Source organism: Trichoderma gamsii, assembly GCF_001481775.2.
Source record: "Trichoderma gamsii strain T6085 chromosome Unknown Scaffold_50.2, whole genome shotgun sequence".
Classification (NCBI taxonomy): Eukaryota; Fungi; Ascomycota; class Sordariomycetes; order Hypocreales; family Hypocreaceae; genus Trichoderma; species Trichoderma gamsii.
In genome coordinates this window covers 171,469-192,686 of record NW_020171387.1, presented here as the reverse complement: position 1 = coordinate 192,686, position 21,218 = coordinate 171,469, and the positions used below count along the sequence as shown (strand labels likewise).

General features: G+C 51.5%; 6 protein-coding genes across 6 annotated transcripts; 2 read left to right on the top strand and 4 right to left on the bottom strand.

Annotated features, from left to right (window-relative positions):
• Positions 1-538: 538 nt before the first annotated feature.
• TGAM01_v209743 (hypothetical protein) lies at positions 539-2,294 on the top strand (the record flags this gene model as incomplete). Its single annotated transcript, XM_018807625.1, has 4 exons — positions 539-758; positions 935-1,248; positions 1,333-1,620; positions 1,686-2,294. The coding sequence occupies 4 exons, from the start codon at positions 539-541 to the stop codon at positions 2,292-2,294; spliced, it is 1,431 nt and encodes a 476-aa protein (XP_018659110.1).
• A 706-nt stretch (positions 2,295-3,000) lies between these two features.
• Positions 3,001-5,265, bottom strand: TGAM01_v209742 (hypothetical protein; the record flags this gene model as incomplete). Its single annotated transcript, XM_018807626.1, has 2 exons — positions 3,001-4,800; positions 5,029-5,265. The coding sequence occupies 2 exons, from the start codon at positions 5,263-5,265 to the stop codon at positions 3,001-3,003; spliced, it is 2,037 nt and encodes a 678-aa protein (XP_018659111.1).
• A 2,258-nt stretch (positions 5,266-7,523) lies between these two features.
• On the bottom strand, positions 7,524-8,728 carry TGAM01_v209741 (alpha 1,6-mannosyltransferase; the record flags this gene model as incomplete). The annotated part of the gene is made up of 2 exons (XM_018807627.1): positions 7,524-7,615; positions 7,675-8,728. The coding sequence occupies 2 exons, from the start codon at positions 8,726-8,728 to the stop codon at positions 7,524-7,526; spliced, it is 1,146 nt and encodes a 381-aa protein (XP_018659112.1).
• A 3,797-nt stretch (positions 8,729-12,525) lies between these two features.
• TGAM01_v209740 (hypothetical protein) lies at positions 12,526-13,593 on the bottom strand (the record flags this gene model as incomplete). The annotated part of the gene is made up of 2 exons (XM_018807628.1): positions 12,526-13,157; positions 13,236-13,593. The coding sequence occupies 2 exons, from the start codon at positions 13,591-13,593 to the stop codon at positions 12,526-12,528; spliced, it is 990 nt and encodes a 329-aa protein (XP_018659113.1).
• A 2,304-nt stretch (positions 13,594-15,897) lies between these two features.
• TGAM01_v209739 (copper amine oxidase) lies at positions 15,898-18,283 on the top strand (the record flags this gene model as incomplete). The annotated part of the gene is made up of 3 exons (XM_018807629.1): positions 15,898-16,244; positions 16,305-17,921; positions 17,977-18,283. 3 exons carry the CDS (start codon positions 15,898-15,900, stop codon positions 18,281-18,283), a joined length of 2,271 nt encoding a protein of 756 aa, XP_018659114.1.
• A 226-nt stretch (positions 18,284-18,509) lies between these two features.
• TGAM01_v209738 (hypothetical protein) lies at positions 18,510-21,201 on the bottom strand (the record flags this gene model as incomplete). The annotated part of the gene is made up of 6 exons (XM_024550626.1): positions 18,510-18,579; positions 18,648-19,460; positions 19,873-19,964; positions 20,045-20,551; positions 20,627-20,685; positions 20,736-21,201. The coding sequence occupies 6 exons, from the start codon at positions 21,199-21,201 to the stop codon at positions 18,510-18,512; spliced, it is 2,007 nt and encodes a 668-aa protein (XP_024404636.1).
• Between the last annotated feature and the right edge of the window lie 17 nt (positions 21,202-21,218).

Below are 21,218 nucleotides of genomic sequence, written 5' to 3'. Positions count from 1 at the left end.
CGCTCCACCGCCTTATCTGTCCTCTCTCGCTTGCTTGTTTTTCCGGGTCCAAGCCTGCGTGCCTCGTTTCGTCTCTCGTCACCCAGCAAGCTTCAATCAATTAATGGGTCTTTAAAGCGCCTGGTCTCTTCCCCTCTACTCTTCAGCAGCTCCTCAGCAGCTGTTTTTACCGAGCAATTATAGGCACCGAATCCTTCCAAAGCTCCTTTCGGGAAGCTAATCTGCAAGCTTTGGGCGCCACTCCGCAACTTGGCGCACCTGAAAAGAAAAAGAGTGTGCCAGAAAAAAAAAAAAAGTTGCCCAACCAGCAGCCAAAATAGCGAGACATCCCACCACCCCCACCACACCCTTCTGGACGGCGCCTCTAACGTCGAACCTGTCTGGACTCACCTCCGCAGCTCTCTCCATCCCTATTTTTATTTTATTCTAGCTGGTGCAGGGAGTCTCGAGTTGCTCTTTCGCGACCGCTACTTTCTTTTTTTTCCTTTTTTTTTTCTTTTTTCCGTTCTTTTCTTTCCGCCAAAGAGCTCTCGACAATATGGGCGACTCAGATAGCCTTGCGACCAAGGCTGCTGGCGAGAAATCAACCGCCAGCTCCTCTACAGCTCCCCACGGCTCGCGACTCGCCAACGGCTCTGCCAACGGGCAACGGTATATGCAGACCAATGGCAACAATGTCGTTCTCGTCCGTCGGGTGAGGCGCAAGGACGAAGGCATCTGGAAGCCTCTCGCTCGCTGGTTCGTTGAGCACCAAGTCGGTATGTTTGGATTTCTTGTTGCTTCCCCCGCAGGTAGCCGCGCACTTGAGTTGCGCTCTATAACTGTCGCGGGCTGTGTCCAGCGCAGCATTGCTATTTTTCTTCCTATACTGTGGATTAGCTATAGCATCTACTGCAATGGAACATTTGCTGACTCTTGTGTCTCAATGATATAGGCCTGTCGCTCAATCTGCTCTCTCTTCTGGTCCTTGCCCACGCCTGCATCCCCAGAGCTAGAATACACACGCGAAAGTTCTTCCACCTCTCTTACTACAATGAAGCGACTGGCAAATATGCCACCGGACAGGACGATCTCTGCTTGATTGCGGCCTTCATTGTTCTCTTCACTGGTCTCCGAGCTGGCACCATGGATTATGTCCTGGCGCCCTTTGCCAAGCTCAATGGCATCACCAACCGAAAAGACATGACTCGATTTAGCGAACAGGCCTGGCTGCTGATTTACTACATGATCTTTTGGCCTACCGGAGTGGTATGTGGCCGTGAAAAATGCCTTCTTCAAGGGGAAAGCGAGATTGCTGTGGGAGGACATGTTACTGACTGACTGTAACTACAGTATCTGTATGTCAATTCTCCCGCTTGGCTGAACATGAGAGAGATATGGACCGACTGGCCGAATCGCGAACTGGGCGGCCTCCTGAAGGGCTACATGCTTGCCCAGTGGGCATTTTGGCTGCAGCAAATTGTTGTCATCAACATCGAGGATCGCCGCAAGGACCACTGGCAGATGTTTAGCCACCACCTCATTACCACGGCCCTGATCTCGTCTTGCTACTGCTACTACTTCACCCGCGTTGGACTGTTCATCCTGGTCATCATGGACGTGGTGGATTTATTCCTTCCTGTAAGCCGCCATCCGATTGTTTAAGCTGGCCTTGATCTGATTACTGACTCGACAATCGCTTCTAGGTTGCCAAATGCCTCAAGTACTGCGGCTACAAGATGCTATGCGACTTGACTTTTGTTCTCTTCATGGTATCATGGTTTGTGGCTCGACATGTCTTTTACCTCATGGTCTGTTGGTCCATCTATGCCCACACCCCTGTTATCATGCCCAACGGATGCTTTGTTGGGCCGAATGATTCTTTGGTTGGACCTACGGAGACTCCTGCCGGCTTTGCTTACCTGATTGAACCATTTTTCAACGCGACCGGGCGTGTTTGCTTTAACGAAACCATTAAATGGGCCTTCCTCACGCCTCTCCTTCTCCTACAGGGCATTACGATTTTCTGGTTCACCATGATTATTCGGGTTGCCATCAAGGTCATTCGCGGAGACGGCGCCGAAGATTCTCGAAGCGACGACGAGTATGAAGAGGACGAAGACGAAGAGGAGCTCATCTATGAGGAGATCCACCCGCTTGAGCAAGAGGTGGGCGTGGAAGACTTGGACCTGAAGAGCTGGGAGCGACGCAACGGGCTTAAGAAGCAGGCTTCTGCCAGCGGAGTTAGCTTACCAGGACACAGCGATCGCAAGGAGCTTCTCGGCCGTATTGGTTGCGAGAAACAGGTGGAATAAAAGGGTGAAGCGAGAAAATGGAAAGCTTGGGATAGCGAGAGAAGGGGAAAGGAAGGAAGTGAACATTTATTTCTTGGGACCATGGCGTTGCGGAGTGTTTTACAACTTGCTCCTGTTTGATTTTCGATTACATGTTTTCTCGTCCCTTTCACCGAGAGGGGACACGTTTCTTTTTCTCATCAACACGAAAAACTTTGTTTGGGATATCGGGTTTACTATGTTCAATTTGGTAGGGGTTTGAATGAACCCGCCAAGGTGCTCAGATAGAGCAAGACGGGACGGGTGGTACAGATGAGATGATGCTGGAAGCCCTGATTGATACCATATGTTTATGAAAGCTGGCTGATGAGACGGCGGAAAAAAGTTGCTGTTATAGACTCTTAGAGTTGATATATCATGGTTGTTAGATATATATAGTTATGCATACATATATATATACCTTTGTGAGAAGCTCTTGTAGAAACCATTGGCATCATTGAGTATTTGCAAAATGCAAAATTAATAAACTATACAAGGCTAACATCCTATAAAATCATGTCTCAGTCCCCTAGCAAACGCTATAAACTCCCTAAACTCCCAAACAAATCCAAAAAAGATGCTATAAATGTCATATCATTAGATGTCTTTGTAAAAAAACACCATCCCAGTAAATTCCATTTTTTTGTCAGATTTTAATTTCGTTTTACTTGCTTTACCTTTCCCCCTTTCACAGCCCCTCCTCGAGCATCTCCTTGGCCATATCCTGCAGCTTAAACTTCTGAATCTTGCCGCTCGCCGTCTTGGGATAGTCTTTGACCCAGAACACATATTTGGGCACCAGATGGCTCGACAAGTTTGTGCGCACCCACCGCCGCACGTTCTCCTTTGTTAATCTCCTGGCAGCTTCGTCGTTGTTATCGATGTTGTTTGCATCGGCCGTCGTCCAGCCTTCGCTGGGAATGACAAACGCCGCGACCGCCTCGCCGAGCCTCTCGTCCGGCACGCCCGCCACGCTGACCTCCTGCACGCCGGGCAGCTGGAAGAGACAGTCTTCGACCTCGAGCGGGTGGATGTTCTCGCCGCCGCGGATGATGAGGTCCTTGATGCGGCCGGTGATGCGCACGAAGCCCTGGCTGTCCATCTCGGCCTCGTCGCCGGAATACATCCACGTGCGGCCGTCGGGCTCGGCGCGGCGCACGGCAGCGGTGCGCTCCGGGTCGCCGTAGTAGCCCTTCATGACGAGGTAGCCCGCGGCGGCGAGTTCGCCGCGCTCGCCCAGAGGAAGGACGCGGCTGCGGTCCAGCGGGTCGACAACCTTGACGGTGGTGTGCGGCATGGGCGTGCCGACGGACGAGGTGCGCTGCTTCAGGGAGTCTGAGGGCCTCGTCATGCAGCTGACGGGCGCTGTTTCTGTCATGCCGTAGCAGATGACCAGGTCGTCGAGGCCGAGGCGGCGGTAGATCTTGCGCATCAGCGACTCGGGCACGCTGCTGCCGGCGACGATGCCCTTGCGCAGGTGCTGCGGCACGGGCAGGTTATTAGCTGCGTGGTCCAGCGCCTCGAAGACAGAGACGAGCATCGTGCTGACGCCGTAGAGGCCTGTAGCCTGGTGCTCGGCGGCCATGCGGACCGTGGCGATGGGGTCAAACGCCGGCGACGGGAACAGGATCGCGGAGCCCGTCGTGGCCGTGGCCATGTAGCCCAGCACGGAGCCGAAGCAGTGGAAGAGCGGCGGCGGCACGACGATGCGGTCCGCGGCGTCCAGGCCCATGCGGTCGGCGATGAAGGCGCCGTTGTTGAGGATGGCCGTGTGCGAAAGCTGCGCCGCCTTGGGGGCCGACGTGGTCCCGGACGTGAACTGGATGTTGATTGTGTCCAGCGGATGCAGCGGCGCATCCGGCGTGACGGCGCGGTCCGAGCCCCCCTCGAGCAGCGTCCTGTAGTCGCCCAGCGCGCGGTACTGCTCGAGTTTGAAGTCGTCGACGATGCTGCTGTCGTGGTCGGCGCGGTTGTCCACCACAATGACCCGTCTCAGCGAGGGCACGCTTTCGCTCTGAATATCGCCATCCTTGCGCTGGACGTCTCCTACAATCTTCTCCAGCAGGGCCCTGTTGCTGCGGCCTCTTCCCGGGCGATAGGCGAGATCGGTGACGGCGCCGATGATGAGGACCTCTGCGCCGAGGTGGCCCAGCGCAGACTCGACCTGCTGGGCGTTGAAGCTCGGGTTCAGGGGCACCAGCACGGCCCCGATCTTAAAGAGCGCATACGTTAAGGCGGCGAACTCGGCGGTGTTGCCGAGGGAGACGGCCACGCGGTCGCCTTTGCGGACGCCGAGCGACGAGAGGGAGGAGGCGAGGCGGTTGGAGGTGCGGTCGAGGTCGTGGTAGGTGAGGGTTGTCTCGAGAGAGGAGGAGGAGGAAGAGGAGGAAGAGGATGTAGGTGAGCGGGCGATGACGGCGGGACGGTCGCCGTGGAGGGAGACGATGGAGGCGAAGTGGTCGGAGATGGTGCCTGTGAAGAGGGCGGGCTGGGAGATGATGTTAGTATAAGTGTCTATGTGTACATGGGAATAGGGGTGCTGGAGCTGAGACTGATGATTGGTGACAAGGCATCTTTGAAAGCCTATCTAGTATACTGCTGTACACAGCAGCAACAAGATATTCATCCTCTTCACTCAAAAGCAGACATCACCACTCTACTCATTCGCTCTTCTTCCCCCTCATACTCCTCCCCAGCATTTCACATATCAACTCACCTCCATCGGTCCCGTCCTTATGCTCAGCCCCTCCGTCCCCAGAAACCTCGCCGGCTGCTGCCACTCCGCTCGGCCCTGCAGCAAACTCTCCTCAAACCCAGATGTGCTTGTTGCTGTCGCCGTCGCCGTCGCTGCAGAGCTCATGGGAGCCGCTCTTCGTCTCAGCGCAGCCCGCACAGCAGTTCTGGAGCTCCGGCCGAGGAGAGGCCCGGAGCAGGCCCGTGTGTAAACGGACATTGTTTGTGTGTATTTGTTGGTGAATCTTTGTTATTTTGCCCGTGGGTATTCAAGCTCTCCTCGCCAACGTCACAGGGGGAGATGAGGACCGTATGCTATCGTGTATCGCAAATCATTCACATAGACGGACAAAAAAGAAAGGGAATAACAGAAAAAGGAAAGACGAAGATGAGACAAATAAATGAAGTAATAATATAAAAAAAGGGAAAGCAAAAACAAAATCTCACATTCCAATTTAATAATAAAAAAGAATTAACACCAAAAAAAAAAACCTGTTCTCCATCCAACACATAAGTTACATAAACTGCGTCACGCCCACACACTTCTCCTCACTTTATAACACGCGGAAGAGACACCCACGATTTTTTAAGACCGAGGGACCAGAATTTCCACAGTCCAGTCCCGCGCACAAGCGGCATTGGGGGCACTATCCACTCGCGGCTTTGCGTCTTCCCCCTTCCCCAGAGTAAAAAGTACTAAGAGACAAGAGGCACGGAAAGCCAAAGCGATCCAAAAAAGCCCACTTCGGACCGTGTTCATGAGCTGAGAGCGGGAGTCAGTTAGCATGCAGCAGTTAGTACTTAGTTTAGCATCATGGCTAACGCAGGTATTAAAAAACCAGCCACACAAAAAAGAGGGAGGCGTTACTACTTCTCCACACCGGATTCGCGAAGCTGCCTGTCTTTGGCTTTTCAGAGCTTATACGTACTGTACGTTAGAAAAGGCAAGCTCATCTAAATAGGAAAAAACGAGAGAGAAAAAAAGGCCGGGCCTTTTCCTTATTTTCTTCTCTTGCCCCTCATTCGCTCCACGAGAGAGGGGGCCAGAATTCCTAAAATGGAGGAGACTCCGTATGGGAGAAATAAGTCTTGGCCCGCAGCATGTGCGGTCCGGTTCGGGCTACAGGGGCAAGAGTACGCTTGGCTTTGCTTGCTGCTTGCTTCTTTGGGGCGGGCAGTTTTTAGAACCGCGACGGCTGATGCACGATTTCGGTGTCTAGCCGACCTGGTGTATCGTATTGTGTTTTGCAAAACGTGGCCACTTATGGAAATGCTGGGATCGTAGACAGACAGTGGATTGTGAATGTTCTTTTTTTGCTTTTGTTAATGCTTGTAAAAGAGCACCTACTAACAAGCTTCCTACACGATGTCAGCCGTGATATGCATGCCGTCTTACAAACTCAGCACTGTCCCCAAGCGGTAATATCTACATGTACGGATACAGGTATACGAATCATCATCATCACGAATCAAAAACCTTGTATACCTAATGCGGCAGTCGGTACGAAGCCCGGGAGCTCGCCTTACACAGCACGGATAAGCTCCTTAACTCTACATCTGAAGCGATCACCTTTCTCACACCGTCGGTCGAAACATGGAAATCGTGCCATCCACGGATAGCTTCTGCGGGTCCCGGAGCGAACACAGTGCCTGTGGATAAAACGCTTTAGTGACCTCGGCTCCAATCCGCAGGCCAGATTGCACTGGTAGCGTCGACGGCTATATCGGTGTTGCGACGGCATGTTAGTGGCGAGCTACGCGATGGTTGCCAACATTGAAAAGCCAGCAGAGAAGCATCATTCATGGGTTTAACTCATTGGTTAGTCTGTTGTGACGCCCTGGACTGCCGTAGAGGCTCGCTTATTATTTAGCCAAGATACAGGCCCCGATCTGGGTGCATCATCTTGATCTGGCTAGATGGCCTCGATCCAGCTAACTTGTCCTTGTCAACTGGATAACCTGATCTAGCAGAGGTGCAACCATTACACATATATCTGTATTTTGAACATGTTCATCCTCTCTCATTAGAAGAAAACTGAGCTAAACAACAAGGAAAACAAGTTGGAAACGCCAATGATATTTATATATATGCGTATATATGCCGACCGCAGATCAAATATAACTCCATCCAGCATCTATCCTCCCCTCCAGAAAAGGTGTCAAAAACCCAAAAAAGAATACATGAGTACTGAGCTTGTCCCAATGCTTGATGCTGCCTCAAATGTTTGTAAAAGCCTCCCTTTTGCCTCCTCCTACCGACATAACAGCCGCGACACCTATGCGCAGGGTCGCATGAAATCGAAACTGAAGCGAAAAAAAATATTACCCGAATATAAATGTTAAACCGATGCGGAACCCAGCCCACCACAGTCGAAGCGAATAAGATGTAAAAATATACAGGTGCAGTTATAAGGGGCGAGAAAAAGGAAATAACGTGTCCTCCATTTAATCATGCAATTATAGGATTTTTGCGAGACCTCATATTTGCTGTCCGTCTTCCACCAGCTTTAGGTCTCCAAGCTCCTGTTGGATTTCGCCAATATGTCTTTCGCTTTCGGGTTTCCATGTTCCTGAGATCATATCGTTAGCTTACATTGTCTGCGCTCCAGCCATCTGACCCAAAACTTACCCTCAAAATCGTGTTTTACAAACGCCATGGGATCATCGTAGTCCTTGGCGCCCATCTGGCCAACACCAGGCGAGAAGCTCGTAATGGGCAGAACCACAACGTCCCCAACCCGCTTGCTCGCTTCCATGCCGGTAAAGTTGCGATAATCAATCTTTCCCTTGCTGTGCTCCATATCAAAGTAGCGCGCGTCGTTGAAGTAGTCCATGATGGTGTCTGTCCAGACGGCCGGGCCAGTCAAGTCCACAACGTCGTTACCCTTGAAGTTGGAGAGCTTGCCCGCCTTTTTCAGAGTCAGTGTCGAGTTTGTGATTCGGCTGATGATGTCGCGCAGCACAGGATGGCCGGGCTTGGCCTGGATTGTCCATTGGCAGAATTGGATGCGACGGCTGTACCAGTCAGCCCAGTCGGCGCGGTCGGGGTCTGCCTCGATGCCAATGACCAATCCAACAGTCTCCTTGGGAATCTGCTGGGGAATCCACTCGAGAGCGCTCCGGATGGCGTATGTGTCAATGTCAGAGTAGATGCCGCCGCGCGCGTACAGAATCAAATAGCGGAAGAAATCGGCCTTGAGAACGGGCAATGGCAGGGCATGGTATGTCTCCAGCACCTCGGGGATGCTCCCGTACAGCAGCTGGAGCAGAGTGGCGGCCACGGAGTCGGTGATGACCTCGTGGATGAAGCCTGGGTGCTCAATTGACCACGAAGCCTCCTGCTCGCGGAATTCGAACTCGCCCTCGCCGGGCGTGTGTTTCCAAGTCTGCCAGATGTAGGCGGGGAACTTGGACTCGATGTCGTACGAGTACGCGTAGTCGAGCTTCTCGTACGTCGACATGCCCGACATGTCGATCATGGGCTTCTGCGGAGGAGGCGGCGGCACCGCTCGCTGCTGGCTGGCCGCTGCTTCTGCGGCCGCTGCTGCGGCGGCCTCTGCCTGTGCATCGTGGCGCTCGGATGCGCTGGGGGCGCTGGAGGTGGACGTGTGTGATCGAGAGACGAGGAAAAAGACGGTAAGGATGAACGCCGCAGCAATGAGGGCGCGGCGTGGATTCAGCATTGTGGCGTTTCTAGCTTTCGCTTCGACTCGAAGGTTGCGTCGATAAGGATGGAATGACGTGAATGTCGCGAATGCCAAGGCGGTAGATATCCAGCACGAACTGAATGCAACTCAAGCTATAGCCAGACCATGGAATAGCAGATCTCTCGTCGAAAAAACCACGATATTTCCACGCGAAAAGTCCACGAGGAAGATGAAAGAGGAAATAGCAGTCGTAGATTGAACAAGAGTCAAGAAACCAAATAAGTTTCTCGCTTGCTTCCGCTTGACAGGGGGCCAGATGTGGATTCTCGTTTTTTATGTCTCTTTTTCTTTCTTCGCTCGATTAGGCGTCGACGGGGGGAGAAGAAAGATACGAGATGGGACGATACGGAGACCCAATGCAGAAAACGAGGAATTAGAGGGGATTGCGAAAGGGGGGCCGAGATGCCACACAATCTGACGAGGACAAAGTTCTTTGAGGTGAAAAAAGAATAAACGATTGACGGGAGAAAGAGTAAAAGCTCGTCAACGAGGAATTAGAAGAACGAGGAAACACAGGAAGAGGCAGTATTTGGAGGTGAAAGAGAGAAAAGAAAAAAAGAAAGATGCGACTCCAGACGAGGATGGGGCGGATGCATGCATCGGTTTGATGTCACTTTTTTTCTGGCCTCTTCGCGCCTTACTGTACAGTGGTGCGAGGGCAGATTTCCGAGCTAGAAGAGAAAACTGGCAGCAGAAAATAGGGGCGCTTCAGCTAGCAGCGTAGCACTGCCAGAAGCCGTTGAATGGTGGATGGCGTCTTGGGGCCGCTAATCTAATCGTCGACTAGCACGAGGTACCACGCCGCGCTGTAGATTTGCATGGGGGGCTTTGTTGTTGCAGCCGGACAGGCCGTACGAGGAACATTTCCATGATTTCGAACACATTGATCCATATCTAGGTATCTATATCGACAATTGACCAGCTGCAATGTGTAATCTTTGCAAGAATTGGAGCGTGTTGCCGTGGCATTGCCCTCCAGAGATGATGTTGCCGTGTCTAAGAATAGCCCCGGATTATCGCCTCATGGCATCTCTTACGCTGATCAAACACGCCTCAACCACGCTCGAAGACAATGGAATGCAGCCGCCTCGACCCAAACTGACGTGATACCGAGTGATTTGCGCCTAGACTTGCTGTGAACGGGCATGCTTAGCACATGCCGGCTGCTACGCAAAGTTGCTAACTCGCTACTGTAAGAAAATAAGGGATCAGAGACTATGGAGCGGCTGGGTCTGACAAGGCGCAAGCTTGAAACGCCAGACTGCCTAGCGCCGAGATCTGTCGGTCGTTTGCAGAGCAGATCGGCGACCCTGGCGCTGTGCTACAGTTGAGTTGAGAGGCCAGAGGATTTGCGTTTTATCGACCTTCCATATCCATCGCTGGATTTATATACTTTTAACAATGGAATGCGATGGATAACTTTTTTCTCCCCTGGTCTGTCTTTTTACTTTGGGGCTTTCCAGAGTCGCATTGGAATCCTACCGGCACTTCTTCATCTCACTGCTGACATCGAAGCTGTGGAGCGACGTCATTTCCTTCGCGGGGACCCCTAAAGCCCAAAGAGAAAAATTCGCGCTATCAATGGGGGGAGGGGCATCTCGTAAAAAGCACGAGCGCAGTACCAATGGTAGTTAGTTAGTAGCTGAGTAAACAAGGACAAAGCAATGGTGTTCAGAGCCTCGAATACCTTTGCAGCAATTGATACTTCGTGGCCTCTGCAATTCCCATCTCCTCCATCTTATACTTTGCACTGCATGCCAGCCAAGCAAAACAAACCTACACTCAACATTAAAGTTGGAGATTATCTCGTTCTTAACCTTGTTACTGATCCAGCAGCCGAAACCGTGCCAAGCTTCGTTTTGCTGCCCGCAAGGGGAAGCGCCAACGTTACATCCCACGGGCCTTATCATGGAACTCGCTGCCACACTAATCAAGGCTGATTTTTTTCCCTCTTGTTCGGCGGACAGGCCACCCCTGCAATCTATCATTTCCGAACTTTTTTCATTCCTAGCTGGCAATTTCATATAGTTATCTTGAACAGCCCAATAAATGCGGCGGATAGAGTTGGCAATAGTCCTACTCGATATATCGTATCATTATCACATGGTAACAGAGTGCATGGCTAATGCAGCTAACCTCGACATCCAATCACAAAGAAAGCGGTACCTACGTACGAGAATAAACCACACAAGCTTTTCTTGGCGAGATGAATGGTTCGTAATCGTGCATTGGTGCCATCAGCTAACACGCAATAGCTGCACTTCAGCTCCTCGTATTGCGCACATCGTATATGGAAGACTCGGCACGCTCCGTTAGTGGGACGACAAATAGCACCATGAATCGATTTACTGCTTATCTAGACCTCCGTAACCCGTGCTGCCTCCATACACGTAGTTAATGAAGCGCAACCAAATATTCATCCAGCGCTGTCCACCAATAATATCATCTGTCTACAATCCTCCAATTGTTGCGAGCCGCTCTAGGCTAGTAGACCCCAAACTGCCTTTAGCAAAGAGCTGTGCCTGTGAAAGACTACATGCATATTAGAGCTTAGCAGGCGCGACATGATGTTCACGGCAGAAAATAGAGTAAAGAGGCCTCGTAATGCAACTATATATAGCGATATACATAACATAAGATAGAAGAAAGAGGGCTAATAATACAAACAACTTCGTCGTGACCGGGGGGTATACTAGCTAAACAACAGTCGAAGTGTGATGAATATGCATGGCGCTATCAACACACCATAGCTGGAACCTCATATCCTCACATTAGTATACACCTATACAGTACACAGAGGACTCGAGAAAACCTCCCTGTAAGACAGCAAACAAAAACTGTTTCCACTTGCCCAGGCACCACAGCGCGTGCATCCCGAACCGAGAGTTTCAATAGTCAAGTCGGTTGTAACGCAAAACTGCCCTCCAGTCAATTCCACTCCAGCTCGCCTATCCTCTCTCGTAGAACCCTCACTCGGCACAAACTTCCTGTATGCCCAACACTCATGTTCCAGGTGCTGCTTTGCAATCAAAAGTATTTCCATTTTCCAATGTTTTCCCCACCCTAGCTCACAGAATACGAGCTCTCAAGCATCCACTATTACTTCGTATTCCAACCACAAAAATCTAGATCCTTTCTTCTCTCCTCTACTAACCGCACGGGCCGTTATGAAGCGGAGCTTTGGGACAAGGCTAATTAATGACAGCATCCGCGAATGATATGACCTAAAAACAAAGGAACAAGGAACTAGAGCAGGCGGCCCATGCCAAGCGCCGCCGCTTCTGCAATCCCGAGGCAGGGCTGAAGAGCTGAATAGTAAAAGTTTCAACCGTTTATTTTTCACTTTCTCTCCTTCTTTCTCTCTTTTTTTTTTCTTTGCGTACGTAGAATGGCAGAGCTATAGACTGGCTTCAGTACCTATTGGTGTACTCGTGTGTGATATCATTGGCATCCAATGCCCGGCTCATAGTTTGAGTTGGAAAAGAAGCCCTGTAGTGGCAGCAAGTATGTTCAGAAACGTGGTGAAGCAATCGTGATAGGTGGGTGTATACCTATCAGGTGGCCAAGATGGAAAGTAGGTAATGTACATGTATCCATTGTACCAAGGCTGGATACCTATTGGATGCATTCAGTATCCATGGCCTATGCCTGAACTGCTTTCCTTTTTGACCTCTACTCTTTTGTCCATCTCATACACGCATTTTTAGCTACTCACTTTCTTCCAAGTCATTTTTCTTTTCCCTTCGCCGCCTTCTGTATCCATATGGGTAACCTTAACGTCCAGTCTCCTGCTGGTTGTGGGTCAATGTCGAGTGTCCTGGTATTATCAATTGGATAAACTCTCTTCTGTAAAGCCATGACTCCGTAGCCGGATCTCGAAATCGTCGAAGGACGACACGCCAAATGCCAAGGCCGATCCATGGGTTTGCGTGTTCAAAAATAGCCCAAGCAAATCGTGCGAATAGATGATGTTTCGAACCGTTTGTGAAGCGGTGGGCAACTCTGCCATTGAACGTGGACCAAGCTCCCGAAGGGTGGTTGAGGAGAACAGTCATGACATACCGCATACCGTACGGTGTTGATTTGGGTACGATGGCAAAAGACGCCCTTCTAAAAGGGATGATCAAGTCCGGCCTCAAGTGAATGACATTGGCGTCATCACGCATTGGGCTGTTGAGGTCCTGCTGATGCGAGAAGCCAATCGTCGACTCCATTCGATTGATTCCATACCATGGCTCCTCGGCTATCGGCACGAGCAACGCTCTTTCACAAAGCGGAGTGCCTGTGAAGTTGCAGACGTATGGGGTACGATGGACTCTGAGAATGGGTTCCTCCGGCCATATACTGTCCAAATCCTCGTGAGGGAATATCCAGTCTTGGAAGGAGGCCACGATGGGATAAGAAGCTAAAGGACATGCATTGGTTACCATCCATCCAATGCAATACATACAGGTAAGAGGAGAGTGGAGTGCAGCCAACTAACGGTATCCTGGAATGATATAGTAATATTCAGCCTCTGTCAAAAGATCCTCCCAGCCCGTCTCGACAGCAGAGACACCATTTCGGTCGAGCGCGAAAAAGCCGTTTCGAGAGATATTGCCGGTAAGGATCTCGCAGGCTACGCGAGCTGTGTAATGATGCAGTCCAAAGAAGAATGTTCCGCCCGAAGCCGCCGATACTCTTTGGTCGGTCTGTGAGAGAGTTAAAAAGCAATTATGCGGCTCTGGATGGCCGGGATGTTTAAATTTGGTGCGCAACTCCGTCGGGGCAGCAGCTGGGGCTTGGGGGGCAAAGTACGTGTATATCCCGACCGGTCCTGGCTGTGTGGCTATTGCAGGCATCATGAAAAGGAACAAATAATCTAGTAATCGGCTAGAAACGAACTGCTAGTAAGTTGTATACTGATGAATAGACGTGGATAAAAGAGAATCAAGCCTACTAATGGCGGCGGAGTGAGATGGTGGATGAAATGAAACGGTAACTGGAGAAACGACAAAGAGATGCTTTGGACGGCTGCTTCTCTTTTCAAATTCAATGCGTTTAGCTCTAAGGATAGTAAAAACAGACATTGCTTCCTTCCGTAGACAAGGCAAGCTATTATCAGGTACGACGAGATGAAGCGGACGATCTGCAAGGTGTGCTCTCTTTCCTTGTCCTCGCAACTTACACGCTTCAACCTACATGATGAGTTACCTGTCCAAAGCCACTATGACACCGAAATCTATTCATTCGCGAGTTTGCAGCTTGTGAGAAAGAACCTTTGGAGCTTCAGGTGTTTGGCGAATGTAAATACAACAGGTATAAAGTATACGCGCATAAGTGCATTTCGGACAGTGCTCCTTTGCCTTGAACTTTACTGCATATATTTTCGCCGTCTCTGTTTCCAGATTGCTTTTGAGCTTCTATCCCTTTTTCGGCCATGATCTATAATTCAGGCATATCAACACTCTATCAACACTCTATCAACATTCTATCAACACTCTATCAGCCAAATTTCCTTCCACGCTTCACCCAGCAGTCGGATGACTACCAACGGCGTACATGTATTTTTACTTCCGTTTCTGGCCCTAGCCCGCGGCTCCCAAAAGACGGCGCATGGCGGGGAAGCGAGAGTGAAAGCGGACAACTCCGTAGATACAGGTGGCGGGGCAGCCGCAGATAGGAATAAAATAGAGAGATAACGGCGGACCTCATGATATGGATGGGGAATTTGCATGTATGTTAATCTGATGACGATGAGCATTTACTGGTACGTAAAACAAATCGCAACACTTGACATTGGATGCTGGAAATGATATACTGTTACCTTGTACAAACGGTATGTTAAATTCTCCTGTGTGTAACATGTAAGAGGCTTTCACACGCTCGCAGCCAGATGCGGTATCTACGTTATAATTGTCATTAATACAATGGTCAAGCGCCTTCACAACAGATCTTGCAAAAATATTAATTCTAAACCCACCAGTTCTGTCCTATCAATGTGCGCCCTTTGCCCCGGAGCAAAGTGCCAAAAATCAGGCACAAAAAGTTGCCAAATCAGGTAAATATCAGCCATCTTCATCGTTACCGCAACCCCTCACTCAAATTCCCCAAAAACTCATTGACGTCTCCGACTTTCCGTTCTCCAATTGACACAACAAATCCAAAAGCAGGCAATAAACTTCACATGCGCCAGGATGCAATGCGTGCCGTACCTGCTTATCCAAACTAATGCAGCTGAGACTATCAGATCATGCCACAACGTGCGGCCATACAACGACGATTTTGCCTTGAGCCTCATGCTTGCCGTGCGTGGTATCGCCCTGAACGGGAATGGTCGGGGTCATGTGCCGGAGCGGCATCTTTTAACGTTTTGGGGGTCCTCGAAGAAGCAAAAAGTTGACCATATGGTATGGCTATCTAACTGGAGATCGGCGAAGAAACCCCATTGTCAAAGTGGTGTTCTTGTTATCAAAGAGGTGGGCACCACGGCGGCGTCAACAGCGTTAACAGCGTCCCCTGATAGTGCGCCGACAGCGGTGCCATTGGCTGGTTCGTGGCGAATAAAACGCGGGGCAAGGCGCTAACGCCGTTGTGAGGACCACGTTTAGTGGCTGCCGCCCCGCCTCCGCCTTTCTGGGCCCCAAATCGCTGTAATTGAGGCAACGACTTTGGCAGCTTGATTCAAGGACCCAGCATCTGGCTTTGAGCCTTTCGATTTACTAGAGATCGATCATCCATCGCCGGCTACTATCGCACCGTATGGAGGAATCTCCCCCACTCCAGCCGTCGGCCTCGGAAGCCCGCGGAATCCTTTGGTCGTTGATACTATTTGATAATGACAACCTCTGAGCATCTACTTAAACATCGTGGTCCGCCAAAAGGGGAGAGACTTGCAGAACCGATCATCTTCCCTCAACTCTTTTACAATCCTATACAAAAACAGTCGTATAATAGACTGAACTTCTGTGTTGTTCCTCAGCCACAGTGTTGCATCCAACGCCATTAGCTGAGCACTAAGCATACACCAGCTCAACCTTGTCTTCCGTCTTATGTGATTTTACACTACAAGACAGAGTACGATCATCTCTCAAAACTAGATTCCCTCAAAATCCTTCTCTTTCTTTTGGTATCATCACTCATCTCTTCTTAATCGCTACATCACAATGGCCGTCATCACCGCTCCTCGGCCGCATCCGCTGGCTCCACTCTCGGCCGCCGAGCACACCCAGGCCCGCGATGCCGTGGCGAAGCTTCACGGTCCCTCAGAGACCATCTTTTTCAGAGCAATTCACCTGCAAGAGCCCAAAAAGTCTGAGCTGCAGCCGTTCCTCGAGGCCGAGCACACGGGCAGCTTGACAGAAGACACCCCGCGACCTCCCAGAGAAGCCATTGTCGAGCACGATGTGATTCGAGCGGATCGCGCCGAGTACATCAACGCCGTGGTGAACCTGGAGAACGGAAAGGTTTCTACAGTCTCCGCTCCCGTACCTCATCAGCCATATTTTACTCCGTGAGTCCATTTATTCGCTCCTTAACAGACAAAAGGGGACGCAAGTCTAACACGTTGCAGTGGCGAGTTTGATCTATTCAACGATGACTGCATAAACTCGGATCTGTTCAAGGAGGCAATGTCCGAGTTTACCCTTCCAGAAGGCTTCGAAGTCTGCGTTGAGCCATGGCCCTATGGCCCTCCCAATGCCGACGAGGAGAACATCCCGCGACTGATGCAGGGACTGGTCTATGCCAAGGACGCCCGCAACGGAAACCCAGACTCCAATCACTATGGCTATCCCATTCCCATTGTCCCCATCATGGACTGGCACACCAAGAAGATTGTCAAGGTTGAGAGGATCGCAACTGGCGGTATTGGCGATGAATTGGAGGCCAAGATTCGAAGTGATGAGCCCGTCAAGCTTTTTGAGAACCACAAGGGCTGCGAGTACGTTCCCGAGCTGCTCGACGTGCCTCTGCGGACGGATTTGAAGCCCATCAACATCACCCAGCCAGAGGGCGCCTCCTTCACCGTCCACGACGATGGTCTGATTGAGTGGCAAAAGTGGCGATTCCGCCTTGGATTCACTCCTCGTGAGGGTGCCGTCTTACACGATGTCCACTACGACAACCGCTCAGTCATGTACCGCGTCAGCTTCAGCGAGATGACGGTCCCTTACGCAGACCCTCGACCTCCTTTCCACCGCAAGCAGGCTTTTGACTTTGGCGATGGTGGCATGGGCCGCGCAGCCAACAACCTGGAGCTGGGATGTGACTGTCTCGGCGCAATTCACTACGTCGATGCTCTCATGACGGAGCCTGATGGCTCGCCATCTCCCGGCAAGGCCGTCGTCTGTCTTCATGAGCAGGACAACGGCATTCTGTGGAAACACACAAACTACCGCACCAGCCGCGCTGTCGTGACACGTAACCGCGAATTTGTAGTCCAGTTCATCACCACCCTGGCCAACTACGAGTACATCCTCATGTTCAAGCTGGATCTCGCCGGCACCATCACGCTCGAGACCCGCGCCACGGGCATCGTCAGCGTCACCGGCATCGACGAGGGCAAGACCAGCGCCTACGGCAACATCATGACCCCCGGCGTCATGGCCCAGAACCACCAGCACGTCTTCGCCGTGCGCATCGATCCCGCCATCGACTCCTACAACGCCGCCGACTCCCAAGTCATCATCGAAGAGTCGCACAGCCAAAAGGTCGACCCCAAGACGAACCCCTATGGCAACTTTTACAAGGTCGAGCGCCAAAAGGTCGAGGAAGCCAGATGGGTCGACGCCGAGCCGCGTATCAACAGGCTGCTCAAATTTGAAAACGCCAACAAGAGGAACCCCGTCTCGGGCAAGAATCTCGGCTACAAGCTCGTCGCGCCGACGACGGCCATGCTGCTCGCTGAGCCGGAGGCCCTGGCGGCGAAGCGTGCGCAGTTTGCACATCACAATGCCTGGGTGACTGGATATCGGGACGGCGAGCTTTGGGCGGCTGGCGAGTTTACAAACCAGAGCACGCAGGAAGTGGGCGGCGTGGCTGATATGGTCAAGCGAGGGGACTGGTTCACAGATCGAGAGTCCAATGGCACGAATGGACATACTGAAGATGTGGGCAAGCGAAGCAGCCCTGTTGTATGGAGCGTGTTTGGCTTGACACACAACGTCCGAGTAGAAGACTGGCCCGTCATGTGAGTTAACCCCTTTTGCTGCTTTGTAAACTTGTTCACTGACAAAATCACACAGGCCAGTCGAAATCTTCCAGCTTCACATCCGCCCTACCGACTTCTTCACAGCCAACCCGGCGCTCGACGTCCCCGGCACCAGAAACAACGCCAGCGTCCTCCTCGGCGGATCCTGCTGCACGTCGTCCGGCGACAAGAACAGCGCGGCCCTGGCGCAGAGCAATCCGGTGACGCATCTGCAGGGCAGCGCGCCGGGGGTTCCAGCAAAGGACGCTGGAGCCAATGTCGATGAGAAGCTGAGCAAGAGGCTGAGCAAGACGTTTAACGGCATCTTTGGAGCGAAGAAGGAGGTTAAGGAGGTGAACTGAGGCATTTGAGGGAGCATTTGTTTGTTATTGTAGAGTTTTTGTATACCTTTTTCTTCTTGTATTTTATGTATAGCCTTTTTTGCATTTAAATTGTAAGTAAATAACGAGAGAATTCATTCAAATAACCCGCCTATGCTACATTTTTAATTTTCAGCCGATATATACATACACGTACAGATAAATTACACTTGTACCTATTTTCATCTCATTACCAAAAACTCAGTGATTAATCTTGAGCGAGAAATCCACATGCGGCACCCCCTGATGAATCGAGCTGGTAGAGATTATGTCCACATCTATCCTCAAGTCAGCAGTCAATATATCAAAGGGGAAACAAGAGAGAAACTCACCATTGCACACATACGGCTCGACATTATCCTCCCTCAACCCCCCCGACACCTCGAGCAAAAAGTGCCTCTTGCCCGCCCACCGCTCCTTCAAGCTCGCCGCCGCAACTTTGACCCCATCGCCCGTAAAGTTGTCCAGCATCACGACGTCCGCGCCCGCGCCAATTGCCTCATCCGCCTCCGCCTCGCTCTGCACCTCGACCTCAATCTTCATGCTGAAGCCCGCAACGGCTTTCGCCGCCGCCACGGCCTCGGTGATGCTGCCCCGGCTCCAGACGTGGTTGTCTTTTAGCATCACCATCGAGCTCAAATCCATGCGGTGCCCGTCCGCGCCGCCGACCAGCATGCCGTACTTTTCCACCAGCCGGAATCCAGGCGTCGTCTTGCGCGTCCCCGCCAGCACGCCCTTGTATCCCGCAGCCCGCAGCTTCGAGACGAGCAGCTCGCTCTGCGTCGCGACGCCGGAGCACCGCGCCAGCGTGTTCAGCGCAACCCGCTCGCCCAGCAGCAGTCCCCTTGCAGGGCCTGTGACGGTGGCGACCTTCATCTTGCCGCCGTTGCTGCCGAGGTCGAGCCGCGAGCCTTCTTCAGCGTGCCACTCGACGGTGCAGCCGCACTGGTGGAAGACCTCGTCGAAGAACGGCCGGCCGGCGATGATGCCGGCGGACTTGCCCCAGAGGGTGGCGGTGCGCGGGTGTTCGCCGACGACGAAGCCGGCGTAGTCGAGCGAGGGCGTGTCTTCGGCGAGCCAGGCGGTGACTTGGGGCTTCCAGCTGGGGGGGAGGAGGTTGGCGAGGGGTGGTGACGCTGAGGCAGACATGGTGATGATGCTGTGATGTATGAAGAGAGAGTTTATATCAGTCTGGTTTCGGCTTTGGAGTGAAGAAGGAAGAGAAGCCGGTAAAGGAGCGGAGTGGCTGTCTGAGCAGAAAAGGTGGTTACAAGAACAAGGTTGCTATCATGGAGCTCTTTAATAATGCTTGATTGACTTTGCGACTACGGAGTAGCGACACTGGAGCGGCTTGGAGCGGATAGCCGGCGTTCGGAAAAGGTGGGGGCGGGCCGCGCTCGGCTCTAATCCCGTGCTATACCTTCGCTTTGTAAGTGAGCCCTGGAGATCCTGAGATATTGCTCTCTACAAACGTTAATGGCTTTGTTTTAAAATCCAGTCACTTTTGGCGGCTATAATCATTTCTATCCATTGGCATCAGCACCGACAAAGTATCATCCTGCTCCACGTACGGAATTGGGTTGAGGCCAATCATGCCCTCTTCTCTCACCAGGTCCAGCTCTACCTCGTCATCTTCTGCCCATGCTTTTCTAGCACAGACGGTCTGCAGCAAGATTATATCATTAGTAACTCAATTCTTCATATCATGTATCAAAATGAATTAGAGTAGAGGTGATGACTTACGGCCTTTCGGGCTTTGAAATCGGCATACAGCTCTCTCCACGCGTCCCTTCCTGAGCAACCATCTTCTTTATCATGGCCGCCCATTTTATTCTTCTGCATATCCCGCTTCATCTCACACCTTGGTTCCAGCTTGAAGGAATTTTGATAATCGTCGATTGTCCAATACTTCTTCCATGGCTTCGGCACAGGGTAATCTGAAATACGAATTGTCCTAACTTGGCTCATCACCTCTGTCGAATTCCATTCTTCCGCACCGGAGCCAAGATACAAAGTGTGATTTGTCTCGCGAAGTTCAGACGACATCATGGTGTACGGCCTATGAGGGAGCATCATAGCCGTGTCGTGATATAGCTTGTTCAAGAGCTCCATGTCGTATTCGTCATCGAGGGCGATCGCCTTCTGGATGCGATCGAATTCATACTTGTCGGGTTGGATGACGAAAAATGGCGAGGCCAGTGCCTCTTTTGCTGTTTCGTTTCCGAGGAGCCAGTAAGCCCCGCGGCATGGCTATTGGACATGGTGGTAAGTGGAAGAGTTCGTCCATGTGCTCAAGATGGTCGTGTCTGAATCGATTGCAATGACTCGCTCGTACTGAGTCTGGTTAAAGGCCAGCAATTTGGTGTCAAAGTCGGCCCATGTGTCTTAATAATGTCAGTTAAGAATTCACTCGTCTACACCAAGGAACACGCACCATCGACAATATCTCTATGCTGAATTTGAACCGGCACCAATTTGACTCCGTATTCATCTCGCGCCTTGACCAACAATTCTCTTTCTTGAAAATCTCCGCCATCCACGTCTTCAGGGTCTGGAAGCATCTTTGTAGGATACATCAAGACCCTGTCGGCGCGACTTTTAAGGTGGTGTAAGCTCTGCAGCAGCATGACGGCATTGCAGAGGTATTTGCTGCTGGTAGCATATTGGACATAGGCAAACTTTGACCAGTCGGTAAGGCCTTCGGTCGTCGAGGCTCTCTCAATGTTGGTTGATGATAGAGCCTCAACGTTGATCGATGGTTGCTGGTAGGCACGTTCCGTAATATTGATGAGCGTGAAAATGACAGCTATCGCAGCTATCGGAACAAGAATGGCGCGGCTTCGACGAGCAGTTAGTAGAGCGAGGTAGTGGGCAGTGATCTTCTCCAACGCAGCAGCCATGGCTATAGCAAGACGCT